Here is a 21445-nt window from a genome sequence, read left to right on the forward strand (position 1 = left end):
AAGGTCTGATCTGTAATGAGGGCCTGTCTGAATCTGTCCTTCTAACAGCCAACACACAACCATGCCAGGTCCTCTAATCACAGAGGTTTCTCCAGCTGGAAAGTGGACAGAAAGACTCTAGGAGGGAGACGGAGATGAAAAACAATTTGAGAAATGCAAGCTATGCCTAGATGGTATCTGCACCGTGTAGGAACAAAGACAGAGGACAAGGCTCTGAACTCACAGCACAGTCATTTGAAGATGAAAAGCATCAAGATCTTCAGGACTTTTGATGTCGCTTCTAGAGACACACTGTTATCGGGTTGCTTAATTGTGGTGATTCTACAGAGTTTATCATTATTGATCTTTATTCTTTTTATCATTATGTTTTATATAAAAATCTGTTGTTTTCTTTACAAGAAAGGACATTCTGTGTCTTTGTAAAGTCAGTAATTATTATCAATAGTTCCAAAAAGAGGCAGAAATTGAGAAAATATTGTGATTTAAGCATGATTGTGAACCTTTTATATTATAGAAGTGATCAGGTTGTGAACGTTAAAAGTGCAGAAGATCTTATGAGGGTTTGTCAAATTAACTTGTTACTATGTATTATCCAATTTCTTTCTTTCTTTACTCTTGACAATTAAACGTTTCCATGTGATTTATGGATTTCTGAAATTAGTCATCATAAAGTACCATTTAAAAAAATAAATAAATAAACAGACAAGAAATATACTGTGCACATTTATTTCCCAGTAGATGACCCTTAATATCGGCCTCAATTGTAAAACAGGATATTAGCCTGCTGATAATAGCTTCATCAGGACATCAGAGAACATGCTTATGTAAAATGCTGATGTAAACTTATGAGATTTTAAAGGACTGTTTTTGTATCTGTGTTTCTCTCTCTCTCTCTCTCTATCTCTCTCCCCCCTCAGTGGCCCCCAGCACAGATGATGTAGCTCTCTATGTGGGGATTGTCATAGCGGTGATCATGTGCCTGGTTATCTCCCTCGCTGTGGCACTCTTCATCTACAGGAAGAATCACAGAGACTTCAGCTCTGACATCATCGATTCCTCTGCCCTCAACGGAGGTTTCCAGCCTGTCAGCATCAAGACTGCTCGCAAAGGTGGGTCATATGAGGGATATGTGCTTTTTGGACATGTTTAGACAAACGGACCTTCACTTTTCGTTCCATCCATCCATCCATCTTCTATATGGCTTTATCCTGGTAGAGGTTGTGGCAAGGAGTTAGGAAATACCCTGAACAGGTCACATTCATTCCTATGGATGATTTACAATCAGCATTTATCCTCAGATGTTTTTGGACTGTCACAGGAAGAAAACTCACACTTCACCCGTGTTTGCTCGATTTTCTTTAATTATAGTCGAGAAGCATAACAAGGACAAGTAGAGTTTCCGTCTTAAATTCTCTATTGAAGAAAGCAATGTGACATTTTCTGTCAAAAAAAACCCAAACTTAACATAAACTCTTATAATCTACTCAAGCCCCCTTCAGCAGAATAAAACATTTATTTTTATGTTGTTGAAACTCACATTATGATTGAAGAGATTTAATCACTCTGACTTACAGAACATGTTGTAAGATACTTTTATAGAAAAGTGGAGCTAATTATTTCAAAAGCCCTTTTAGTTTATAGTTCATGGAAACTGTTAATTTGCACTCTTCTTTTTTTTAAATTACAGATGTTTTTTCCATGTTATGCAAAGTGTTCTGCACAGTGCCTATTTTTATTGTGGATTCCTTCTTTTTATTATGCCTTATCAGAAATAGTCAGAGACTCTGTGATTAACAAATCCAGAAAATAATGATGGCAATAATTATATGTATATAGGGCTTTCATAAAAATCAGGTACTGTTCACTTTTCAAGTAAATACTTGTATCATAATAATACAAGTCATAGAGAATCATAAAAGCACCTTCCAATTGCAACTTTGTACTTTAATATAAAAAAAACAAAAAAAAACATGTGTAAAGAGTTGGCCTGATTATCTAAACAAGGAAAACATAAATAAATGAAGAATCAGTATGTGTGTAATTCAGGTTGTATGAATGCAATAAAAATCTATTCAAATTCAGATGATGAAGTTGTTTATTTAATACAATGGTCTTGATGAAATCATCTATTAAATGAATATAGTAAAAAAAAGAAAATACATGCAATGTAGCAACTGTCTGAACCAGCCAATCTTCAGAATTTGGCTTGACTAAGGCTCCATAAAAGGAACATAGTACAAACATCATTTTATATGACTAAATTATTTGTGGGAAAATATATGTAATGCACAGCAGCCACTTATTCCCACAGCTTATTCTCACAGCTGTTATAGAATAGTTGTTTTGAGGTTCTCCTACTACAGCACAGCCAACTTAGAAGAAAGTTGTGTGACTTTCATTAACATCTGTATCATTTGTAAACTTGTGGTGTTGAAAACAGAGGGGGTGGTGAATTTGGAGGACTCAGAGCTCCCGCTGCCCTCGCTCCACCCACTCAGCCCAGCTATTGAACATTCATCCTCTTACCTACCGGGTAAACTGAACGTTAGCGATGCCATCTGTTACTCATGAATCACAGCTGCGTGCATAACTTCTCTGACTGAGAAATGTTTCTGGGTGGTGAAGTGGACTACCCTAATGAGTGAAAAACAAACGAGTACAGCCAAGCAGCGGTCTTGCTGATTGCTGCCAACACTTAATTTCCTTGTGGTTATTTTGGTTTTCAAGTGAGTTTCCTCCCACTTACTTCCCCTTTAGCCCTGTTAAGACATTTACTCCGCTTTCCCCTTAACACACTTCTTTCTTTTTCTAGCTGATCTCCTAACAGCACCCCCTGACCTGACCTCTGCGGCTGCCATGTACCGGGGCCCAGTTTACGCTCTCCATGATGTGGCGGACAAAATCCCCATGACCAATTCTCCTCTGCTGGACCCACTTCCAAACTTGAAGATTAAGGTGTACAACTCCTCAGGTTTAGTGACCCCACAGGATGACCTGGGGGGAGAATTATCCTCCAAACTGTCACCCAAGCTCCCTCACTGCCTGCTGGACAACAGCGACAGCACGATGGGCCGTCGCACGCAGACGCAGACGTTACTCCGCAGCAGAGATCCGTCCTGCACCGCTTTGGGATCCTTCAGCTCACAGGGAGGACACCTCATTGTGCCCAACTCAGGTATTGAAACAAGACAATCCATTCATGTTCTATACCACAGTCCCCAACAAAGAGTTGTTGGAGTGAATCCCCGCTAATTGTAGGTGAAGGCTGGATGCACCTTACAGACGTCAACCGTCCATCACAGACACGGAAGGTCACACACATTCAAGCTCGGGACATCACAGAGTGACTAGTTCACTTAAAAATAATTGTTTTTGGACTGTGGGAGGAAATCCTGAGGAAGACTCAGGCATGCACACGGAAAACTTGAAAACTCCACAATGGAAGAGGTTGGAGGGCTTTCAATTAATAGTGCCTACAAGTGTGTGCACTATAAGAAGTAGCCTCATAGGTAGTAATATCGTATGTCTTCAGTTTTTCTCTTTTTCTGTTGAGGGCCCATTTATGTATCACAACGATGCAAAAGAATTCACTTCAAATGTGGTATCTGATTCTGAATATTGTGCTGATGCGTCCACCCAGGCAGGCGTTGGAAGCTCGATGAGCTACAGAAAGCCAATGTATGTAAGAAGGTTATTGCCTGAACCTCAGGCCCCCAATAAAGGTGCAACTTGTCATTTTTAGGCATTGTATTTAGAAAACACTAAGTAAATGTAAGATTTATTAAGGACCATTATTGTTTTCATTACTTCCAATGATACATGATTTGTTTTCGTTCAGATTTAGTGGATATAAATATTCAATTCCATTCAATTCAATTGAAATAACCTTATTCATCCCAGAGGGGCAATTCAAAAGCACACTGAGTAGTTCAATTTAAAGGGCATCAAAACCACATCATAAATATCATCATAAATACCCATCGAGATTTCTCATATAAACTGATGAGTTCAAGTTCACAATCTTCTGTCTGTCTCGGTTCGGTAAAGATTGCATAGCAGTGAAAGTTTAACTACATTGACAATTCATTTTAAGAAAAAAAGGATAATACCAAAAATGAAGGTGCATTTTTCTAGATTACTTTTGTTGTGTTTTAATCATTACATGCATAAAACGAGCTTTACTATTCAAAAACGATTGGGGAAAAAAATACTTCAGCCATTAAAATTGACATGTTCTACAGTTTAAGATCCAACTTAATTGAAAATGTAGTTTTATGTGTTTCTGAGACCAAGGGTTGATCTTTTCAAATAGGGGATAAAAGAGGTGCTTTATGTAGTTTTCTACAGACAGACCTCTGCTACCTCTGCTACCTTTCCTGTTCTACGAGCACCTAAACAGATGTGACTTTGAAGTAGAACGCTGCGCCATATGCAACCCATCAGAGTGCCGACTGCAGCATGACAAGGGTTGATGGATACCTAAGGTGTGCACACTCCACGTACCGGAGTAGAGGTGTACTGTTTCAGGCAGCTTACATTAGCCATGCTGTCCTCACTTCAAACGCATGCGGGCTGTTTGTAACATGCCGCAGATGCATGTCGACAGGCATAGACAAACCAGCAGTGGCATTAAAGGGTACACAGACCTCTCATGTTTCTAAAGTTGCTCTTTCTTCGTTTTGATACCTGTAAAAGGTCCTCAGCTGTTGACTGTTGCTCTGCCGCCTCATCATGTTACATAGGCAGCAAGGAGGAAAGAGCACTTTTGATACTTGATCTGTTTGTGCGTTTGAGTAATGAAATATTTTGTGGCACTGTCAGCGTGGCTGTTTAGTATTTTGCATCTTAAAATGCTTTGCACCCCCCCCCCCCCCCATTTCTTTGAAGCCTCGCTGCGAGGCAGTGTGATGCCGTGCGAGACGTCCCCGTGGCAGAGTTGTGATTGCCTTGCTAGCTAGCTGGAGAAGCTGTCTGTCACCTTTTTGAAAAGTTCAGTACAAGGACATGGGAAATCAATGAGCTATCAGAGAAACCCCCTCCAGAGAGAGAAACTGCGTGTTTGTGTGTGTTTGTGTGTGTGTGTGTGTGTGTGTGTGCGTGTGCGTGTGCGTGTGCGTGTGTGGATTTGCATGTGCGCAATAGTGAATTTGAGGGATAGGTTCCTCAAAAACACATGGGACAGCGCATCATATCAAATCAATCTCGGATGAAAAAAGTGCATCATGCCGGCTGCCGCAATATGGAAATGCTATGAAGAGTGGAGAGATCATTGATTTTAGAAATGAAATGCCACATCATTTCCTGATGCCATAGGAGAAGGCAATAAAGTGCAATAGTGTTTATATGTGGGAGCGGAGGGGCATGGCAATTATTATTCTATTTTCTTGAAGAGAAATAATAATAATCACTTTTCACTGAGGCTTCAGATGCATTTCCCTGATGCCACACTGAACTGAGATGTGCTGCTTACACATAATATGATGTTATGTATAATATTTTACTTCCATATGTAAAAGTAGAGTAATAACAAGAATTTACTTGGTATGGTTGTTGCTGATATGCACTATTTTATATTGCCTCCGTATGGTTCGTCTTACCTTTCTACCTAAAGCTTGTAGGAAGAGCTAGTTATATCACTTTCATATGTTGAAATACAGCTATAAAAATGATTTACTTTGCGTTGTGCGATTTTATATTGCCTCAGTGCCGTTCTCCTTACTCACTGTCTACCTAGCAATCCAGCTTGATACCTAGTTATACACATACCTAGTTATATACGTGCGCACCCAATTTGACACAGACCATCCATTATGACCACCCAGTCTGTTTATTGTGTAGGCTCACTTTTGCGACCTAAGCTGCCCAGATACATTAGGGCAAAAACTCCACTTGATCTCTGAAAGTGTGCTGTGGTATCTGAAACTAAGATGTTTGCTGAAAGTTCTTTGAGAGCTGAAAGTTCATCAAAGTACCTCAGGGAGCCTTGGCTACTTTCTATGGACCATTTTTAACATATACTGACCATTGTAGCCTGGAAACACCCCCCACAGGAGCTACAGCTTTAGAGACCTTGTAGTCATTAGGACAACATCAGAATAATTGTTTTTATTATTAGAACCCTATTTCTAAAAAAATCTACCTTGATGGCAAAATGTTCAGTTGATGCATTTTTTTTCAATTTCACCCACCAACTGGTCCTATTATAAATAATCTGTGTTATTTATTTCCCCTGTCAGAGGTCTGTTAAAACCATCATTGTTGTTCTCGTCATGATTATCATTAAGCGAGATGTTTTTACTACGTTCTGTATCTCACAACTTACAATGTATATCATCCTTTATGTGTCTGTTTGTGTGCAGGAGTCAGTCTGCTAATTCCAGCAGGGGCCATTCCTCAGGGCAGAGTGTATGAGATGTACGTGACGGTTCAGAGGAAGGACAACATGAGGTACGGCGCCACTTGCCACGAACACCCGCGAGCTGTGTTTACCCCTTTCAGCTCCGCAGTGTCACATAGACTGAGATGGCTGTCACGTTGTTACTAAACTGTGTGTGTGTGTGTGTGTGTGTGTGTGTGTGTGTGTGTGTGTGTGTGTGTGTGTGTGTGTGTGTGTGTGTGTGTGTGTGTGTGTGCGTGTGTGTGCGTGTGCGTGTGCGTGTGCGTGTGCATCTGTGTGTGTGTTTCCTGTGCTCCTCCAGGCCCTCTGTGGATGATGGCCAAACGGTGCTGAGCCCTGTAGTGAGTTGTGGGCCCCCCGGTGCTCTGCTGACTCGGCCCCTCATCATCACCATGCACCACTGTGCTGTGTGTGACGGTCAGCAGGACTGGCTGATCCAGCTGAAGAGCCAGTCGCCACAGAACCAGTGGGAGGTGAGATGTGCTATTCACAGCGACACTGTGATCCACTGGACTCTAGTGTTTGTCGTCAAGTTGTGGTCAAGTTGAAAAATAAACTATGAAAGCATGCGTCTGAACTAAGATTCACAGTCGGACTCCATCCATTGAATCATACAGACATTGTGAAAACATCTAAAATTAAGTCAATAAAAGGGATCACATTTTTCCTTGTGTGTTTTATTCAGCTCAGCTCACAGGAAATCTTTTACAGTAGCCACATGCTGAAATCATAACTCTGTTACTAGTTTTTCTGTGAAAACACAGAAAAATCCTCAAACTAAGATGATTGACAGGGTGCGTTTAGTCTCTCTCAGATTCGAGTTTGATTTTAGTTTTACAGACCAGTGACTAGGAGCAACTGTACAGTAGTACAGTGTGAATATACAACCCCACCCCACCACATACTACCATCGAAGTTCTGCCTCTGAGTTTTATTTTTTATATTGTAACAAAAGCTTAGCTCATTTATGTGTTGTGCACATGTATGCAGAATTTCTGGAGCTTTATTCATGCAGACTGCTTCACTACAAGTACTGACGAAAACCGTGGTTGCTGTCGACAGTGGTGTGAAGATTTTATCCTTTCCCTCTGTTTTAAGTCAAAATCCCAAAGGCACATAGACACAGAAACAGCCCAATTACCAAGACATAATTTGGTAAAGAAACTACCCACATTACGAAAGCTCCTTGTCAGGAGTGAGCGAGTAAAAAATGGACCAGTGGTCATCTCAGTTTCCAAAAATACCCCAAAATAACAAAACCTGTTGCGAACAGTCATTGCCGTCATTATTTTTACTCGTCAATAGTACTTTGTTGGTACAGTAGGGTTTCTTGTGAACTCTTAAAAGCTCTGTGTTCGCACCTTTTTAGAAAATATGGAGTGATAAAAACACGAAGCAGTGAGAACAACACTGTACTGGACTTTAATGTTTATTTTCTCAACAGACGACATACAAATCAATAAGAATAACACTTTCAGGAAGAAAAAAGACAACTGTCTACTATCAGCATAGAGTATATTCAAAATAAGATCTGCTGTCAGCTCATCATTGCATAGTGCCTTGAATAACATTATCTTCAGGAAGTCTTTGCACAATCTCTTGTGCTGATTTGATGACATGACTTATGAGCCGAAAAAAGAAAGAAAAAACTGCCCAACTGGCCCCACTTGCCTTTTTGACATTGACAAATTACTCGGGGGCATCCAATAAAGCTCTGTGTGAACTGAGTATTTTTAAGGAAGAAATAAGTGAAATAACTATTGATTACATCTTTGACCTGTCAGGAATGCAGATGGTAATATGGGGGGTTGACGGTGGCTTCCTCTATATGAGTTTCCTTCCCCGCTGAGGCCGACCTCCGTGCTGCATGAGTGAAATATTGTTTTATATGATGTGCTCCGTCAGACTCTGTATTCATCATCGCAGCTGAAACTGGAGAGATGAGCTCCTGTAAAGAAGTAATTCACGGCTAGCTATATTGAGAATAATCATTTCTGTTGGCTTCTGGGATGCTGCGACCCTCCCCCACCGAGGCGCGCATACACAAATTCACACCGTGTCATTGAGGAAACACGTTGTTGTGGTGATGATGAAGACAGCGGGTCATATAATGAGGAACATGTGGGGCTTTCTGCTTCAGTAACTCTCCTACAAAAATCCTTCAGTGCCTCAAAAGGAATTTAAAAAAAATGCATGTGATGAATGCACGCGGTAAATAAATTAGTCTCTGTGTTTGCATGTTTGATTGTTTTTGCATGCACACATATGTAAGAAGCAGAAACCCACTCTTCCACTGTGCATTCCAATTATCCCTCAGTAAGGAGCCCCAGTGCCATCCCACAGGAGCCATTAAAGAGTCAAATGATCTGCCATAATACTGCTGTTAAACGGCCTTGCTCACAATAGAATGCTGTAATTCCTCTGCTGTCTCTCATAATAGGATGAATTAAAACCATTGTGCTCATCATCAGTGTTTGGATTAGAGATGGAGTGATGGAGAGATGGAGAGAAAGCATAGGGAAGATTCAAAGGACAAACAATACAAATAAAGAGAGTCACATAAGCCTCCGCTGACCGGGCAGTTTAAATGCAACAGAAATATGTCCTGGCATGAGTGCTATTACAGGGGTCAGCCACAAATGGCTCGGATACTCACACTTCCATTACCTCATATTCACAATGTCAGAGTGTCAAACATTAGCAGTGCACACACTGAGTGTTATTTATAAGGGACTAAGCTAAGCCATGACCTTATTTGTACGTTATCCATTAGGATTTAATTTACATTCAATTCAATTTCAGTTCGGCTGGACCAAGCATGGAGCTGAGAAGAAAAGCAACATATCGCCAAATTAGATAATAATTTCCAATTAGCGAACAGATTAAGAAAAATATGTGACTTGTTAATCAGTCCATACAGTCATTCATCTTCTTTACATTTATGCGCAGAGAGCGTTGCAGGGCCTGGAGATTATCCAGGCTCACATTGGGCATAAGTCATGGTACAATCTGGAGAGGCTTCCAGTTTATGGAAGAGCAGACTCTGGAAGACAGAAAATTGCCCCAAGACACATGCATAAGTGGGATTGCTAATTAACTTAACATGCATGTTTTTGAACTCTCGGAGGGAAGCAGCAATACCTGAAAAAAAAACAACAACAAAAAAAACATCTAAGCACAGATAGAACATGCAAGCTCTCACAAAACATAAAAATCGGTCTCATTAGTTGATGTTTAGCTAACATTTATTTGTGCCTTGCTCTGGTAGAAACATGCTTCACGCATTTGATTAACAGGCCCTAATTAGGAAAATGGTACTAATTCTACAAGACATTGTCATTATCGTAAAACTAATCTTTCCCATGACAGTGTAACCCACAGCCCTTATTAGTGGGTGAACAATTTATGGTCCTATTACTGAGCATTTCAAACTGGTTCCACTTTCTGTAATATTTAGTATAATGTCCAAAAAGCAGACTTCATTAACTAAAATGACCAAGTAAAATTGCAATCACAAGCAACTAGTCAACATTTTAAAGATATGCCTCATAAAATATTATTTTGGTACCTAATCGAACATTTTTCTAGCATATAGCAAGACAGCATCTTAAAATCACTCATTCCACTACCCGGGGGTGGGGGTGATTTTAATGTGAATCAAGGTTTAGCATGCCTTTTTAGTTTTTACTTTTTCTTTTCCTTTGAGGGCAATTTAGACAACAAATATATGCAACAAGCCAACAATATGGCATATTCTAATTCTGTTATGATTTATACAAATTCTGGCAACTTTGTATAAATCTTGATTGTGTCTTCTATTCAGAAGTGGCAAAGTAAAGAATTTCATGCGGTATTTGCTTATCTTATGACTTTTTATTTTTAGTCCCTACATTTGATCATCTGTACTTTCTACTCCTACGTTCTTTAAGTTAGTTAATTTCTAATTTCAAGCTCTATGAAAGATTATTTGGAGTTACGGTGAAAGGATCAAACAAGCCAACAGTGATCTGTGCCGAAGCTGTAGAGTTGACACATTCAAGAGAGATTAACTTGTATCATTCATGGTTGAATTAATTCATTTCCCTTTTTTTTTCAAATAGAGACATTTTTAATGGAATTCAAGTCAAGTTATTTCCTGTTTTTAGCTTAGATATCATAAGATGATAATTTATTTTGTGATTCAAAGTTTGATCCGTGTGTGCATACATGTTTCTGTATATAACAACCAACCACTATTAGGTTCAGAAAGGGTTCAAGAGTCAAATAAAAACATACTGATAAAGACATTTACATTAATTTAGGTCTACTGTGAAATGCTATTAATCATGGCCCCATTTTTTTCCGCCTTTTCACACTGTTACTGTTGCATAAACATTCATCTTGGGGAATTTTTGCCTATTTTCTCGGCTCATTATCCCTCACACTTTTCTTTGCTGCTGTCCACGCTGTAGGATGTGGTGGTGGTGGGAGAAGAAAACTTCACCACGCCGTGCTATATCCAGATGGATGACGAGGCTTGCCACATCCTGACAGAAACACTGGGTACCTACTGCCTCGTGGGCCAGTCCCTCAGCGCTGCCACCACCAAGCGCCTCAAACTAGCCATCTTCGGGCCTGTCACATGCCCTGCCATGGAGTATCACATCAGAGTTTACTGCCTAGATGACACACAGGATGCACTCAAGGTAAATATTGCAATGATCCGTATGTGTGTGCTTCTTCTTTTGTCTTTTTGCATAAAGCTGTATCACAAAAGTCAAATGCATTTGTAGGCATTAGTGATACTTTTTTACATCATGACGGAATTGTTTGTGTGTAGGCATAGCCAGCAGATGAGATGTGGGAGGCAGAATGAGAAATCTTTGTCTTGGAGTGTCACAATAACAGGAGACAAGCGCTTGCATTTGAATTGCGTTGCCGCTCCTGGAAAGACAGTACGACAGCACCGGCACAGAATAAGCCACCGTTATCCTCTCCTCCACTGTTGTCTCATCACCTCAATTCTGTTTATTACCTGCACGCACCTACATGAAGGAAAGATAAGGAAGGATTATTGTACTGCGGGGGGATATTGAACACGGTTATTAAGCCTGGGATCAGGTAATGAGAAGTGATAGTCATCCTCCTGCAAGGACATTGAAGTTGGTTTGAGACTGTCAGGTTGAGATTGAAGTTCATAAAGCCCAGAGGATGAATGTGCTATAAAAGCAATTTGTAAATTTCAGTTTGAGCAGTGTTGTTGCAGGATGTGCACGTTACTACGAAGTAAAAATAGAGTTGTGCACATTGAGTCAAATTGGTGAAAGTAGATCTACTGATTGAATTTTACTAAAGTAATAAAGAACAAACTCAAAGTACAAAAGGTTCTTTGGTGGATGTTTCCACTGCTGCTCCTCTTCAAACCAACAGCTTGAAACATGTCTTCTGAATGAATCCTAAATGAGGAGGATATTCCTGCTGAGATTACCTATTTAAGGCGTCTATGCTGTATGTTAGAAGACACGTGACATATGTCACATATACTGTATGTTTATTTCAGCATACATTAAAAGGGGGATAGTGATCATGGTGTTGAAACCTTGATCATTTATCTAAAATGTAAACTGGAACTCATGAAACAAAACCCATTTGAAATGCGATTAACAAAACAATGTGTCTGTGCAAACATAAGATATTTCTACTATGTTGTTTCACACCTCTTCCTCTCAAAACAATAAAAACAAATATATGCGTTTAAGCCTGATGTCTTTATCAGTGGTTTCCAAAGTGTGGTTAAAGGAGGCGCAGCAATAGGAAATCTGATTTTGGTGCATCCTCTGTAAAAAGGTTTATCCTGTAATACTTTGAATAACCATGATCTACAGTGACAAAGTGTTGTTTTGTGAATTTAGGAGGTCCTACAGATGGAGAAGCAGATGGGTGGGAAGTTGTTGGATGAACCAAAGACTCTCAGCTTTAAAGACAGCACCCACAACCTGAGACTCTCCATCCACGATGTCCCCCACACATTGTGGAAGAGCAAACTACTTGCCAAGTACCAGGTAGACTTTTAAAGCAACCTTTCTTGAGAAGCCGTAAAGATTACCAAGTGGTTTTGGACCTCTGAATGACTCCTTTGTCCTCATCGCCTCTCTGCAGGAGCTTTCCTTCCAGCAAGTATGGATCGGTTCACAGAGGAACCTCCACTGCTGCTTTACACTGGAACGCTTCTCCACCAGCACGGTGGACCTGGCCTGCAAGATCTGTGTGCGCCAGGTCGAAGGAGAAGGACAGATATTTCAGCTGGACACTACACTGTCAGAGGTGAGGTTTAGTACTTGAATGGTTCTCACCCCCCCCCCCCCCCCAAAAAAAAAGAAAAAAAATCACTGTATTGAAAAGCGTTTTGAAGTCTTTCCACTTTCACTGCAACAATTACCTTCATTCACTTGTTCTCCTCAACTTCCCACGGTGTGAGACACTTTAATGAATTCACCGCCGCTTCGACTTCCTCTCCTCTATTTCTGCAATGTTCACAAAAACTGTCAGTGTGGAAAACGGGGAGTCTCAACCCTGCTGCTCTCATATAGTCTTGCTTATGACAGACCATTGCAGACAAGAGGGGAGCTGAGGGGGGATAATCACCCTGTAGTCATGCTGTACTTGCTTTACAAAGGCCATCTGGCCAGGAGAATAGAGCTTGAAGGATGGAGGGGCACTCTGCATTGTGCTCAATAATGAGATGAATTACAGTACATGCAGTGCAGAGCTGTGTCCCTGCCTGGCCTTGGTTCATTTGTCTCTCGGTCTTGATCTAGTTTCTGTAGCCAGACCTCCAGCACTTAATTCTCCAGATGCAATATGCTTGAAATTCATTCAGCTTGCCTCAGTAAATGGATGGCAATAAAGCGAATGATATTCCCCCTTTTAAGGCACCTGGAAAAGAAACTTTGTGTGCTAAAAATCCATTTGAACTCCATTAGGTTTCATTTTGTAAGGTGGCAAATTATCCACATGGTGCCCTGCAGCCTGTAAAATTTCTAGACTACAGTCTTTTGTCTTTCCCCTTTTAATACCTACCGTTCTTTGTTTCGCAGGATTCCCAGAGCATCGACACATCTCTGCTGGATCCGGCGAGTAACATCACAACACTGGTGGGGCCAAACGCCTTTCGTATCCCTGTTTCCATCCGCCAGAAGTTGTGTGGCAGCCTGGACGCACCGCAGACCAGAGGCAATGACTGGAGAATGTTGGCCCACAAGCTTAACCTTGACAGGTGGGTAGACGAACGGAGCAGCCTGAGAGACGAGATCAGCGAGATGATGACTCACGTTCAGGCCCTCGGTGATCGCCGTCTGGCCGCAGCAACAGGCTGTCTGCAAGCTTTTACTCCTTTTTTTTTTTTTTTCCCAAATGAGTGAATGAAGTCAACAAACACACAAAAAGCAACTGCCAATTATCTACATTAAACATTGACATCAAGACCACAAGGGTAATAAAACTGTTGATAACTAATCTATATTTAATTTGATTGTGATTGTTCTTTGGAAATATGATTCATTTTGATAAGCATCAGCTGAATTGAGATTAATTGTGAGCGAGCTGAGACACGGAGAGGAAGAGAGAGAGATGGAAAGGCACTTCTTGCTTTCAAAACGTCACCCGTGTGTCTTTTGATAGACTTGTGTGTGTGATGGAGGTACGCTTCGCGCCCATTTATAAGGTCCCATCTCAGCAGGGTGGCCTTATCACAGGCAGCAGCTGCAGATTGACGAGACCACTGACGGAGTCTGGCATGAAGGAAGGCGAGTGCAGGCGAGAGGCTTGAATCGACCTCTCACTCACAGCTAACTGCGATGATTCATACAGCACAACAGTCACTATGCAGCTCACCAGTGTTCCTTTTTATTTTGTGAATACAAACAGAAAAAAAAATGGTCCATTTATTTTTTTTAAAAAAGTGGTTTTGAGAGAAAGCATTTATTTTGAGAATATTTTTTGTTCAAAGGAAGATTTTTGTTGTTGTTGTCATCCTGTCAAGATCTTCCATCCTGTGTGGAATTTGCACGTTTTCCACTTTAAATGACATGTACGTGTGAATCTCAATATGTGCGATTGGACTGGCGATTTATCCAGAATATAACCTGCTGGGGTCAACTTCAGCTCCCAGCAACAATAGGTTGGATGAGTCACTTTTGAAGATTGGTGGGGATGTGCTTTCTTGGTTAACTTTAAGGGAAATGCATTTTTTTTTTTTTTTTAAAGGAAGAAAATTATGTGATATCAGTGCCTTTTTTCAGTGGCATCTATACATAATCCTCACTAAGCGGTGCAGTTGTTATCTACAAAGAAATGAAAATGACTGGTGTTTGACTTCAAAGATATCTGTGTAGATTTTCTAATCCAAAATTTGGCATTCCATCACCCATCTCTCCCTGTTCATTACTGTGTGAGTGTGGGTGACTGGATGAATGTGACTACCCGTTGTAAAGCACGTTGAAACTGCTTAAGAACTGAAATGGCTTTAAGTAGTCACCATGATTGCCCTTTAGGTGTACGGGTCATCAACCTGGAATAACAGCACAATTAAGAATGCACGTAGTACATCAATGAGGGTTTTGAGTGTGTGACAGCAAAATGAAGTTTAATAACATGGAGTTGGAACTGTTGGTGGGGTAAGTTAAAAACATCTTAAAGAAAGTAAACATTTCATCAAAGTGATGATTTGTCACAAAGTCAACAGGAGGAAGAACAGCGTAAGAACAATAGAAAAATATCCTCTGATAACACCTCTGCAAATAAAACTGTTGGGAATCTCAGGAAATGCCTCTCAGCACAATAACAACAGTTTCTCTGCCAAAGAGTGAGCTGATTTGTGCCTTCTTTTCAAATGCATTAAATGCAGACACAATCTTAAACAATGCAATTACTTCTGGGCGTTATAAATCTCATTTAGTGTGGTAAATAAATCTATTGGCCTGAAGTCTGACCAGTACTTTGTTCATTCTAGTAGAAACACCTGATCTTGCATTTTCATTAAGACAAACAATAAATGGATAGTGTGTGTTGTTTACAACTCAGTACATCCAGTTAGTAGTTCAGCTTCCATGTGTGTTTACGTGCTATATTATCTTTCAAATCAGCTTCATCTCATTTGTCTTTTAGAACCACTTACCTTCATAATCTGATTCCTGGCGCACTCTGTTTTTCTGCATCTTTCATCCAGGTATCTCAACTACTTCGCCACCAAATCGAGTCCAACAGGAGTCATCCTCGACTTGTGGGAGGCCCAGCATTTTCCCGACGGCAACCTCAGTCGCCTTGCCCAGGTACTGGAGGAGATGGGGCGCCATGACAGCCTTGTTCCTGCTGTGACTGAGCACTGACACCTGCCCACCGGGGAGCGTGACATTCCAGGGAGGAAGAAGACACAACAGGAAAACAGTAGAAAATGGGGGACGCCCCGAAAGCGGGAGAGTCGTTTCTCATCGATGTGACAAATGCACGTATACTCTCACAGGCACTGCCTCAGTGTACACTCAAAGAAGATAGGAACAGCAAGGTCTGCTCAGCCATGACCCAGTTAAACATTGGCAACAAAGGGTGTAAAAACTTGGAGAGTAAACAAAAAGCTCTGCCAGTCATTTCTCTGGCTGTTTCTCACTCTCTCACTTTCTCTCTCTGGTACAACGACTTGATATTTTTGGCTCTCGTTTCCTTGGAAACAGCTCTCCAGTCATTCAGATGGACTCCGTGGATGCGGAAGATGCGTCCTCTCAAATATACAAGTTAGTGGCACGCGATCGGAGGTCACAGGATCCAAACAGGAAGACTTAAGTCAGAGAAAACATCCCTCGCGCTCTAAAATCAGTCTCAAAGCCAACTCCATGGACAAGTACGTGTTCTGTGATAACATAGTATTTAATATTATGCCTATTTATACATATATTTTTTGTTTTCGTATTTTATTCTGCCTGTTATTTGAATGCATTGCAGTGTCCTCTCGTTTTTTTTCTTCTTTTAAATTGTATCATAGCACCACCTGGTGGATGCGGTAAACATTTACCCCAACCGCCACGTTCACAAGCAAATCCATGATGTAATCATTTTACAAATTTAGTGTCGCTATTGTTAACTGTTATTAATATTTTAATCATTTTATGGTTTTGATTTTATATCATGTGTACTTCTTTTACATGATTGTATTTTATTTTTTGATTGAGTTGCATTGATGATGTTTCTTTACTTTGTTGTTGATTTCTAACCAGGCTTCTTACATAAGTGTTTCCCCCAGACAGAGAGACACTGACACAATTTCACACCATCTGATGACTTGTATGTTGCTTGAGATATTATTTACACTACCGATGTCAGGCTGAGAATAGAAGAAAAGCTATTAAAAAAAAAAAAGGGAATCAATCAAGTATATTTTTGTAGGACCAATGCAACTTAAAAACAACTGCTTTTTATCAAAAGGATTGACATACAAATGTTCATTCTACTCCAGAAGGTGATCGTGTAAATGACATCTCATGCGTTCGGAGATGAACATTGAGAGGATGATGGAGATTTCTACTCAGACTTTGATGTTTGTACATTAATGACAGAAGCCATCTATGTTATGATGACACTGAATCTGTGCATAAAAAAATTTGTGATCGCTGTAAATGCAACATTCCTTTGATGCAGCAGCACCTGCAAATGTGCTCTCAGTTGGTTCTTGATAACTTGCAATTATTATTTTTTTGTTTGTTATTGTTAAAAAGAATTTTATTGGCAGTTGTCCCAGTTCGCGTCAAGCCGTCTATGCAAACTTTGCATCGTTTTGAAACAATCTCGACATTCTCCATTGGCTAGCCATTGCATTCCCCAGTTTTTCTTCAGCTTCATGATTATTATTGTGTATAGTGAGAATGTAGCCCGTCTTTTTTTCTGACACTCATGATGTTCCTCGCTACAGCTTGCATTTCATCTGTCAAGTTATTGTACAAAGTGTAAGAAAGAATTTTTAAGACTAATAATAAATTATATTTATATGCAACATTGAAAACATAGCATGGCTCATTGATGATAAAGATCGGTTTCCTCCCTTCAGTGCTTGACAGACTTCACTCAAATAGCACATTTCCCACTTAAAAGCCCTTAGCCCAGAGTGACATAAAATTGTTTTAGCAGATGCATAAATACGTACACAAAGCTTGAAGACATAGTTATTTTAATAGGGAATGTAATCCAGCTCCACTCACACACTGGCATTAATCACATATGTACAGGTTAAATAAGGCACGTAGCATAGTGACAGAGTGGATGGGACATGTTCTGTACACAGATCAAAAACACATTTAACATTCAGCAAGGCAATAATTAATACATTTTATAATAACTTTGTACAAATTAATACAAGTTGACAGAAGAGAAAGGCTTCAGCTGTAGAGCCCTGAAAGACTGTTTTTATCAGAGGTTTTAACTCAATATCAAAAGGAAAAACAACAATCAGCCATAAGATTATAATTAATATTGCCCAGGTCCCACTTTTTCCTACAAGAACTTTCAAGGCCTGGGCTCCACGAGACATCTGAAGGTGTGCTGTGGTATCCGGCACCAAGATCAGCAGATCCTTTAAGTCTTGTAATGAGGTGGGGCCTCCATTAGACCGCATGCATCGATAAGTTTGTCCATCTATGATGATGTTGCCAGTTCCTTGGACCACCTTTGACTTTCGAGTGACCAATGTGGACCGAGGACACCCCACAAGAGTGGCAGTTTGGTGATTCTCTGACTCATTTGTCAAGCCATCACAATCATTACACTTACCAAATCCTTGCAATTACCAAATATTCTATTATTAACAAATCAAATGTGCAATTGCAGCCTTTTATGTCATCTGTACTAACAGGTTATTTATGTCAGCGGTCGTAATGCTATGGCTGATGGTGTATATGCTTTATATCCTGCAAGAATTTTTCCTTTAAAGTAGACCTACTCTGACCTCTTCTGTAGTCATAATAATAATAATAATAATAATAATAATAATAATATAATAACAATAATAATAATAAACAATTGAGGTCACTGGGCATGGATTTTAAACTTATCTGGATGGATGACAATCACCATAAATGGCTTTGACTGTGAACTCTTGATAAGACAGCTTACAGCCAAGTGTGATCCCACAACATGCAGTTTACAAGTGTCAAAAGTAAACAATGAAAACAAAGGCAGCTGTGACAGGACAGAAGCCTGCCCTGCGAATACTGCTACATGGCTTTAGAGGAGCGGAGCGGCAGCGTACGCTGTCTGGAACTGTTCAGAGAGATATCAGTCCTCCGCTCAGACAGCACAACCTGAATCTTTGGTCTGACACGGATGCGGCTCAGACAAGAAAAGCCAGCCGACATAATACGTTTTTCACTTTTTGTCTTTCTGACTTCATGGTGACCATTTGCATTACCCTTCCTGTTTGTTGTTGTTGTTGTTGTTTTTGTTGTTGTTCTGTCTTTCACAGTCTCTTCTTTTTCCCTTTCTTCAATTGGCCAGCACAAATGGCCTGTGCCAGTGGCAATGACAAGTCTCTGGGTGATGAGAGTGTCTCTCCTGACTCTCTCTCGCTCACAGTTTGATATCCTGGGACTCTAACATCTTAGCCAAGGTCTTCTTCACCCTTAGGGCTGTGAGGCGAGAGGCCGGGTTGTGAGCCCAGCACTCTGACATCAGCTTTCCCATCTGCCGTAGACACTGGAAACACACATACACACACACACAACATTTTTTTTTAAAGGAGATAAATGGCCTGCTCAATGAGTCAATTATTAGTTATTAGAAAAAGCTGTCGGTGAAATATTGTAAAGTAAAACACTTTTCATATATTTTTAACACCATGTTAAGTGAATGAACAGAAGATAAATCAGAAATTAGTAGTTAGCATGACCCCCATTTCAACCAAAGTAATGGGATGGGTGTCTATTTCTCAGGGTACTCTAGTTTCCCCTTAAACATGACTGTGAGGTCTGTCGGGGAATTAAAATGATTAGGATTTTCTCTCCTTCTCTGTTCTCCTTGTAATGGACTGGCATCCTGTCCAGTGTGTACGCTGCTTTTGTAAATAATCGGCTTTGTTCAAGCTCCAAAGTGGAGAAAACAACATAGACGATGGATAGAAGATGGTGAATGACATCCCTGTTAGAAACTTCTAGGACTCCTGATTGGCTATTTGATTGGGATTGTTCTCCATTGCTGCAGAGTAACTCTGCAACCAATCAATCTTGATTATATTTAGTTTATATTACATGATCGAACATTAATTTCTTTTTTTTGACACATCTAAAACCTTCTACAGTACCGTAAGCTTATCTATTGTATTCTTAAGTGTTAAAATTTAGTTCTTCCATCCAATAATATGAGTTAAAAGCTGTCTTTTTATCATAGAAAAACTTCTCTGTTGGAAACTGCACCTCATCGCTGCTCCAACGATTAGCAAAGGAAGGCCTTTGTCTCTTAATGCAAACGACTTCTCTCATGTCCTCATACGAAGGATCAGTAGGCACAAGGTCATGGTAAGGCAGCTGATACTCCTCCACGATACCTGTGGGAAAAGTGTGACAATCATGAATAAAACGATGCATTTTATGAGGTTTTTTTTCTGTTTTGTTTGTTTCCCCTGCCTTACCTCCAGAGAGACATCGGCGGGCCATCTCCCAAATTATGAGCCCAAAACTGTACATGTCAGCCATTATAAAAGACTGGAAATAGCTTCTGTTTAGACTCTCATCCAACACTTCAGGTGGCATGTAGCGCTTCGTACCAACTCGTAGGTTAGGAGGGATTTCCACTTCATTGGTGTCACTGAAACAAAAAGGAATACAAGAAATGTTTGCATGATCCACTAAATTTACAAGATTTGTGATAAAATAAGTACTCAAAAAAAAAAAAAACCTTAACGCATGTCATACCTGTTAAACTTGACAGCGAGTCCCAGGTCTGCAATACAACACGAGCCGTTTTTTTTCACCAAGATGTTTTTACTCTTCAAGTCTCTGTGTGCGATGGCTGGTTTGCCCTGTGTGCCGTAGATCTCAGTGTGCAGATGGCAGAGGCCCGATATGGATGAATATGCCAGTTTCAGTAGAGACTTGACGTCGAGCGTGTTGGACTTGAGGTAATCATACAGGGATCCATTTTCATGGTAGTCTGTAATGAGGTAGAGCTGAGTCCACGAGCCTGTTCCTTTAATGTCGGCTGCGATGAATCCTGCGGATGAAGAGAGAAGTGAGAAATGCAGAAGAGGATGGGAAACAGCACGCATGATTCCATTGACATTTTATTGATTTGTGCTCTGTTCTGAAAAGTAATTTTCTATCATTTTACAGCCATCACATCATGGGCCGTTGATTCACGGTGACAAAGGAGATCGGCACTGCACTACATGAAGCTAATCCATTAATTTTTTTCCTCCAATATAAGATCTGCTCATTCCAACACTAGCTACATTCATCCACAAGCATCTAAGCACATATTTAACTGATCTCGAATGTTGATGTGATGGCTTTCATTAAATTATATTTAGATTCCAATCTGGACCGACTCCAAAAAATCAATCTACCTTTCAAAACCAATTTCATCCAATGCTCATTATCAACATCACCATACCATTCCATAAGCTGTTTCAGAAATCCCAAACAGTTTTATTACCCATCGGCAACTCTGCTCCACCTTCAGTATCATCGAGACCAATAATGTAATGATGACAGGGTGGACAGGTGGGATGGTAATTCAATTCCTTGGGAACAGGATGAGCATGCCTCCCTTGTAAAAGTTAATGGATTCAACTCCGGCAGCATACTTAGAGGAAAAATGACTATTGAGAAAATATAACATTTATCTCACCTCAACTATGACTTTCCACTATGTATACTGGGGTCATCATTCTCCAACAATCTGGGTCCGCGGGCCACATGCAGCCCTTTGGCTAATTCTGAAAGCTCAGCATTTATTTTGAAGTTGGCTATTTAGTTTATGCTTGGTGACACACTTCTACCACACATCTACCAATCGGACTCAGCGCTACAACCT

At 40.3% G+C, this 21445-nt stretch overlaps 2 protein-coding genes across 4 annotated transcripts in view; one reads left to right on the forward strand and one right to left on the reverse strand.

Annotated features, from left to right (window-relative positions):
* Positions 1-15887, forward strand: part of unc5cb (unc-5 netrin receptor Cb) — a 115324-nt gene extending 99437 nt beyond the window's left edge. For both annotated transcript variants that reach the window (XM_080510673.1, XM_080510674.1), the window contains 9 exons: positions 918-1109; positions 2813-3175; positions 6360-6447; positions 6699-6870; positions 10849-11082; positions 12289-12438; positions 12536-12700; positions 13474-13652; positions 15603-15887. In XM_080510673.1, the coding sequence (XP_080366799.1) occupies positions 918-1109; positions 2813-3175; positions 6360-6447; positions 6699-6870; positions 10849-11082; positions 12289-12438; positions 12536-12700; positions 13474-13652; positions 15603-15762 (1703 nt within the window). In that variant the 3' untranslated portion in view covers positions 15763-15887. The remainder of the gene's footprint in view (positions 1-917; positions 1110-2812; positions 3176-6359; positions 6448-6698; positions 6871-10848; positions 11083-12288; positions 12439-12535; positions 12701-13473; positions 13653-15602) is intronic.
* A 1697-nt stretch (positions 15888-17584) lies between these two features.
* bmpr1bb (bone morphogenetic protein receptor, type IBb) overlaps positions 17585-21445 on the reverse strand; it is a 51443-nt gene continuing 47582 nt past the window's right edge. The window contains exons 11-14 of one of the 2 annotated variants that reach the window (XM_080510557.1): positions 20326-20623; positions 20043-20218; positions 19828-19958; positions 17585-19111 (exon numbers count right to left, since the gene is read on the reverse strand). In XM_080510557.1, coding sequence (XP_080366683.1) covers positions 18986-19111; positions 19828-19958; positions 20043-20218; positions 20326-20623 — 731 coding nt within the window. In that variant the 3' untranslated portion in view covers positions 17585-18985. Of the gene's footprint in view, positions 19112-19827; positions 20219-20325; positions 20624-21445 lie in introns of both variants that reach the window. The other variant, XM_080510556.1, reaches the window with a different exon arrangement.

This window comes from Blennius ocellaris, assembly GCF_963422515.1.
Source record: "Blennius ocellaris genome assembly, chromosome: 15".
NCBI classification, from domain to species: domain Eukaryota; kingdom Metazoa; phylum Chordata; class Actinopteri; order Blenniiformes; family Blenniidae; genus Blennius; species Blennius ocellaris.